The 7,173-nt window shown below is 48.3% G+C and overlaps 1 protein-coding gene across 1 annotated transcript in view; it reads right to left on the reverse strand.

Annotated features, from left to right (window-relative positions):
* Positions 1–987: 987 nt before the first annotated feature.
* LOC139384640 (SH2 domain containing 7) overlaps positions 988–7,173 on the reverse strand; it is a 7,766-nt gene continuing 1,580 nt past the window's right edge. The window contains exons 2-7 of the mRNA XM_071129455.1: positions 5,296–5,385; positions 4,833–5,001; positions 3,707–3,846; positions 3,364–3,457; positions 2,106–3,152; positions 988–1,078 (exon numbers count right to left, since the gene is read on the reverse strand). Of these exons, the coding sequence (XP_070985556.1) occupies positions 1,034–1,078; positions 2,106–3,152; positions 3,364–3,457; positions 3,707–3,846; positions 4,833–5,001; positions 5,296–5,385 (1,585 nt within the window). The 3' untranslated portion in view covers positions 988–1,033. The remainder of the gene's footprint in view (positions 1,079–2,105; positions 3,153–3,363; positions 3,458–3,706; positions 3,847–4,832; positions 5,002–5,295; positions 5,386–7,173) is intronic.

Genomic DNA, 7,173 nt, shown 5'->3' on the forward strand with positions numbered 1-7,173 from the left:
ACACCTTGTAGAGACCCTGTGGAAGGCTTTCAACACCTTGTAGAGACCCTGTGGAAGGCTTTCAACACCTTGTAGAGTCCCTGTGTAAGGCTTTCAACACCTTGTAGAGACCCTGTGGAAGGCTTTCAACACCTTGTAGAGTCCACGCCCCGATGAATTGAGGCTGTTCTGAGGGTTAAAAGGGGATGCACACTCAGTGTATAGCTTCACTAGTTTATCTCTCTCTCTCTCTGCTCAAGACAGATTGAGTTTAAATTTCCAAGTGCAATCAATGTGGAGATAAGGGAAAATGCATGTAATTTATATTTGCTAATAAAACACATTTAACACAGAGATAACACCAGTCTACACATTTCCTAAATACAATAACATTGACCAAAGAATTGTCTTCCTGCTGAATCTGCAGGGCGCTGATTGGTTTGTTGCTGAATCTGCAGGGTGCTGATTGGTTTGTTGCTGAATCTGCATGGTCTTGATTGGTTTGTTGCTGAATCTGCAGGGTGCTGATTGGTTTGTTGCTGAATCTGCATGGTCTTGATTGGTTTGTTGCTGAATCTGCAGGGTGCTGATTGGTTTGTTGCTGAATCTGCATGGTCTTGATTGGTTTGTTGCTGAATCTGCAGGGTGCTGATTGGTTTGTTGCTGAATCTGCATGGTCTTGATTGGTTTGTTGCTGAATCTGCAGGGTGCTGATTGGTTTGTTGCTGAATCTGCAGGGTGCTGATTGGTTTGTTGCTGAATCTGCAGGGTGCTGATTGGTTTGTTGCTGCATCTGCAGGGTGCTGATTGGTTTGTTGCTGAATCTGCATGGTCTTGATTGGTTTGTTGCTGAATCTGCAGGGTGCTGATTGGTTTGTTGCTGAATCTGCAGGGTGCTGATTGGTTTGTTGCTGAATCTGCATGGTCTTGATTGGTTTGTTGCTGAATCTGCAGGGTGCTGATTGGTTTGTTGCTGAATCTGCAGGGTGCTGATTGGTTTGTTGCTGAATCTGCAGGGTGCTGATTGGTTTATTGCTGAATCTGCAGGGTGCTGCTATTTCTTCTTGTATTCAGGGAATAATTTTCTCCATGTGATATTCTGCATAGCAACAGAATCAATAGAATATATTTTATCATTATACAGTGTGGGTATATACAGTACCAGTCAAAAGGTTGGACACACCTACTCATTCAAGGGTTTTATTTTATCTTTATTTTTACTATTTTCTACATAAATTCCATCATTTGGTGTTTTGTTGATGGTGGTGGAAAACGCTGGTCTCAGTCACCACTCCAGAATCTCCCATAAGTGTTCAATTGGGTTGAGATCTGGTGACTGAGACACACACACACACACACACACACACACACACACACACACACACACACACACACACACACACACACACACACACACACACACACACACACACACACCCACCCACACACACACACACACACACACACACACACACACACACACACACACACACACACACAATTTTAAACCCCCTTAGGGTTGAGATCTGGTGACTGAGACACACACACACACACACACACACACACACACACACACCTTTAAACCCCTCATGCTCCATTTGAGAGCCACTGAGATCCAAAAGTCACTGAGATCTCTTCTTCTATCCACGGTAACCAAAATAATGGACAACTGGCCATTTTTATACATGACCCTAAGCATGATGGGATGTTAATTGCTAATTAACTTAGGAACCGAACCTGTGTAGAAGCAAGCACCTGCTGCTTTCCATATATGTTGAATCCCTCATTTACTCGAGTGTTTCCTTTATTTTACCAGTTACGTGTATGTCTGCAGTGAGTACAGTCAGTAGTTGGTAGGAACACATACAGTATGTTGTCGCTCACAATTACACTCGAGGGTTTCCTTTATTTTGCCAGTTACGTGTATGTCTGCAGTGAGTGCAGTCAGTAGCTGGTAGGAACACATACAGTATGTTGTCATTCACAGTTACACTCGAGTGGTTCCTTTATTTTACCAGTTACCTGGACTGTATGTATTTATGTAAGAATCTTTTCATTTTGCATAACATCGTGATAGTAATTTTGTGTATCTAGATACTCAAGGACTATTTCAGTAGTTCTTTTACCTTCTTGCCCCAAGTAGACTCCTTGGACTTCAGGTTCTCCAGCATCTCATAGGTGTTTCCCTCCTGGTCTGTGGCTGTGCTTTGTGTCCCATTTAGGCCACCGTCCCCTGGGATCTGCTCATAGGTGTTGTCAGTAATCAGACGACGGGGAGGAGATGGCCCCTCTGGAACCTCTGCATACATACTCTCCTCCTGTTGGGTAGTCTGATCCTGGGGATTTCTGCCACGGTCCCCTTCTCTCTGCCTCTGTGGTACCTTCCAGAGGGTGTCGCGGCCCTCACCAAGCCCGACAGAGGCCTGGTACAGTGGGTTGGTGCTCAGCTGATCCAGGCTTTGTGGTACATCGTTGATCCGTGGCCGGGGGCTTTCCCTGGGCTCCTGAAGAGAGTAGGCGTGGCAGGTGACCCTCTTGGGGGGATTGGGGGAGTGAGAGGTGTTGGGGAAGCAAGGGATGGTTATCCTGTCGGAGTACCCCTCTTCCTCCTCCTCCTCCTCCTCCGTGGCGTCGTCCAGGCGGGGTAGAGAGCGGCTTCGTCCATCTGGCAGGGTCAGCTCAGAGTACATGACTCCTCCTGCTGCTGTGGAGGTGTTGTTGAAGGACCAGGGACCGGTGCTCCTCCTCTGGTTCAGACTCCCAGTACTGGCCAGTCTCTCCACTTTGTTCTGGTTCGTGTGTATTTCTGCGTATTGGGTTTGACCATGAGATTTGGTCTTGGTTTGGTCATGATGTATTTCTGCGTATTGGGTTTGAATGTGAGATGTGGTCTTGGTTTGGTCATGATGTATTTCTGCATATTGGGTTTGACTGTGAGATGTGGTCTTGTTGTGGTTAGCATGTATCTCAGCGTATTGGGTTTGACAGTGAGATGTGGTCTTGGTTTGGTCATGATGTATCTCAGCGTATTGGGTTTGAATGTGAGATGTGGTCTTGGTTTGGTCATGATGTATCTCAGCGTATTGGGTTTGAGACGTGCTCTTGTCAGACAAGGTTCCACTCAGAGAGTGGGTCAGAGGTGGGCCTCGCCTTGGGACTGGAGGTACTGCTTGCTAAAGACAGAACACAGGAAATACATTGGGTTTTTACTCATAGAATATTTCTGTATGAAATGTGCTGAGGTTAAAGGTCACCGGAAGATGAACTAATACCACTGGAAATGTTTCCTACGCCACAGGTCATGACCCTGTCGGGTAATACCATGTCATTACGTCACCGCCTATAACCTGACTTCAGCCATCGTAGCGCGCTAGCCTACTGTACCTGTGGGATGGACTTCCTGCCAATGGATACTGTTGATGTCAACTTCCTGTTGTTGGTTTTGGGCGGCAGCACGGGTGGCACTGCAGGGGGCTGCCTAGTTGGCGGCAGGTCATTCCATTGGTGCTGCTCATTCCGTGGGTCGTTCCGTGGGTCATTCCGTGGTTCATTCCGTGGGTCGTTCCGTGGGTCATTCCGTGGGTCATTCCGTGGGTCATTCCATGGGTCGTTCCGTGGGTCATTCCGTGGGTCATTCCGTGGGTCATTCCGTGGGTCATTCCGTGGGTCGTTCCGTGGGTCATTCCGTGGGTCATTCCGTGGGTCATTGTGATGGTCCTTTTGATGGTCATTCTGTTGGTGTTGGTCATTCTTCTGTTCGTTCTGCTGGTCCCAGTAACTTCTCAGGGCTCGGACACTGACCCCACCGGTCTTCTTCTTCTCTTTGGCCTCGAACTGCACCACATCATACAGCTCTCCTGAGCTTGACTAAAACACAGCACACAGATAGACTGGGATGGCATGAGAAGATACAACACAGATAGACTGGGATGGCATGAGAAGATACAACACAGATAGACTGGGATGGCATGAGAAGATACAACACAGATAGACTGGGATGGCATGAGAAGATGCAACACAGATAGACTGGAATGGCATGAGAAGATGCAACACAGATAGACTGGGATGGCATGAGAGGTTGCAACACAGATAGACTGGGATGGCATGAGAAGATACAACACAGACCACAGATAGACTGGGATGGCATGAGAAGATACAACACAGACCACAGATAGACTGGGATGGCATGAGAAGATACAACACAGATAGACTGGGATGGCATGAGAAGATACAACACAGAACATAGATAGACTGGAATGGCATGAGAAGATACAACACAGACCACAGATATATTGGGATGGCATGAGAAGATACAACACAGATAGACTGGGATGGCATGAGAAGATACAACACAGATAGACTGGGATGGCATGAGAAGATACAACACATATAGACTGGAATGGCATGAGAAGATACAACATAGATAGACTGGGATGGCATGAGAAGATACAACACAGATAGACTGGGATGGCATGAGAAGATACAACACAGATAGACTGGGATGGCATGAGAAGATACAACACAGATAGACTGGGATGGCATGAGAAGATACAACCTCCTACCTGACAACAGTATGTAGAGGTGAGGGACTCTGTCATGTTATTGGTTCTCCTACCTGACAACAGTATGTAGAGGTGAGGGACTCTGTCATGTTATTGGTTCTCCTACCTGACAACAGTACGTAGAGGTGAGGGACTCTGTCATGTTATTGGTTCTCCTACCTGACAACAGTACATAGAGGTGAGGGACTCTCCAAAGGGCTGGATGGGATGGACTCTGTCATGTTATTGGTTCTCCTACCTGACAACAGTATATAGAGGTGAGGGACTCTGTCATGTTATTGGTTCTCCTACCTGACAACAGTACGTAGAGGTGAGGGACTCTCCAAAGGGCTGGATGGGATGGACTCTGTAGTGCTCTATCAGTTCCGTGAGGCTGTGGTGAGGCTGGTCGTCCCCGGAGATAGCGAACAGTCCAGCTTGGTCCTGGTTGATCACAAAATGGCGGCAGCGATCTTGTCCTCTGAGGAAGAGTACAGGTTTAGTGAAGATGAGATGTGACGGCATGAGAAGACACAATACTGACTACAAACCTTGTTTTGGTGTAACAGTGTGTGAGCAAACTAAATAGACTTCCTGTTCATTCCTTCTATTGAACAGAACCTTCTGGAAAGAAAAAAAAAACACATGCAATTGCAATCTTTTAAACCTTTCCCAACCCACTGTAGGCTAAGCTGCACATTTAAAGGAATGAAATGATATGTTAATGTTTTGTTATGAAGTGTCTTTCGGTAACCAAACCAGTACGAGGAATCACTTGTATGAGAGGATGTATCCTACGGCTTTGTCACTGAGTCTGATGAGAAAACATCCCAGAGGCTTGTCTCTCAGCTGATCCTCTGCTTCCCTGACAGGAAGGGAGGAAGTAGAGGACAGAATACGCTGTCAACTGATTTCACAGGGAAATTAGCTTTAATACACTGTAGATCACATTGTTACATATTGTTTTATCTTTATCTCTTTCCCTCTCTCTCTCTCTGTCTCTCTGTCTCTCTGTCTCTCCCTCTCCCTCTTTCTCTCTCTCTCTCTCTCTCTCTCTCTCTCTCTCTCTCTCTCTCTCCCTCATTCTCTCTCTCCCTCTTTATCTCTCTCTCTCTCTCTCTCTCTCTCTCTCTCTCTCTCTCTCCCTCATTCTCTCTCTCCCTCATTCTCTCTCTCTCCCTCTCTCTCTCTCCCTCATTCTCTCTCTCTCCCTCTCTCTCCCTCTCCCTCATTCCCTCTCTCTCTCCCTCTCTCTCTCTCCCGCATTCTCTCTCTCTCTCTCTCTCTCCCTCTCTCTCTCTCTCTCTCTCTCTCTCCTTCATTCTCTCTCTCTCAACGCTCTAACCACTAGGCTACCTGCCGCCCCTCAATTCTAACCACTAGGCTACCTGCCGCCCCTCCACTCTAACCACTAGTCTACCTGCCACCCCTCCACTCTAACCTCTCTCTCTTTCCCTCTCTGTCTCTCTGTCTCTCTGTCTCTCCCTCTCCCTCTTTATCTCTCTCTCTCTCTCTCTCTCTCTCTCTCTCTCTCTCTCTCTCTCTCTCTCTCTCTCTCTGTCTCTCCCTCTTTATCTCTCTCTCTCTCTCTCTCTCTCTCTCTCTCATTCTCTCTCTCCCTCTTTATCTCTCTCTCTCTCTCTCTCTCTCTCTCTCTCTCTCTCTCTCTCTCCCTCATTCTCTCTCTCCCTCATTCTCTCTCTCTCCCTCTCTCTCTCTCTCCCTCATTCTCTCTCTCTCTCCCTCTCTCTCCCTCTCTCTCTCTCTCTCTCTCTCCCTCATTCCCTCTCTCTCTCCCTCTCTCTCTCTCCCTCTCTCTCTCCCGCATTCTCTCTCTCTCTCTCTCCCTCTCTCTCTCTCTCTCTCTCCCTCATTCTCTCTCTCTCAACGCTCTAACCACTAGGCTACCTGCCGCCCCTCCATTCTAACCACTAGGCTAACTGCCGCCCCTCCACTCTAACCACTAGTCTACCTGCCACCCCTCCACTCTAACCACTAGTATACCTGCCGCCCCTCCACTCTAACCACTAGTCTACCTGCAGCCTCTCCACTCTAACCACTAGTCTACCTGCCGCCCCTCCACTCTAACCACTAGTCTACCTGCCACCCCTCCACTCTAACCACTAGGCTACCTGCCGTCCCTCCACTCTAACCACTAGTCTACCTGCCACCCCTCCACTCTAAACACTAGTCTACCTGCCTCCCCTCCACTCTAACCACTAGTCTACTTGCCACCCCTCCACTCTAACCACTAGTCTACCTGCCGCCCCTCCACTCTAACCACTAGTCTACCTGCCGCCCCTCCACTCTAACCACTAGACTACTTGCCTCCCCTCCACTCTAACCACTAGTCTACCTGCCTCCCCTCCACTCTAACCACTAGTCTACCTGCCGCCCCTCCACTCTAACCACTAGTCTACCTGCCGCCCCTCCACTCTAACCACTAGTCTACCTGCCGCCACTCCACTCTAACCACTAGTCTACCTGCCTCCCCTCCACTCTAACCACTAGTCTACCTGCCACCCCTCCACTCTAAACACTAGTCTACCTGCCTCCCCTCCACTCTAACCACTAGTCTACTTGCCACCCCTCCACTCTAACCACTAGTCTACCTGCCGCCCCTCCACTCTAACCACTAGTCTACCTGCCTCCC

The sequence above is a fragment of the Oncorhynchus clarkii genome, chromosome 26 (assembly GCF_045791955.1).
Source record: "Oncorhynchus clarkii lewisi isolate Uvic-CL-2024 chromosome 26, UVic_Ocla_1.0, whole genome shotgun sequence".
NCBI classification, from domain to species: domain Eukaryota; kingdom Metazoa; phylum Chordata; class Actinopteri; order Salmoniformes; family Salmonidae; genus Oncorhynchus; species Oncorhynchus clarkii.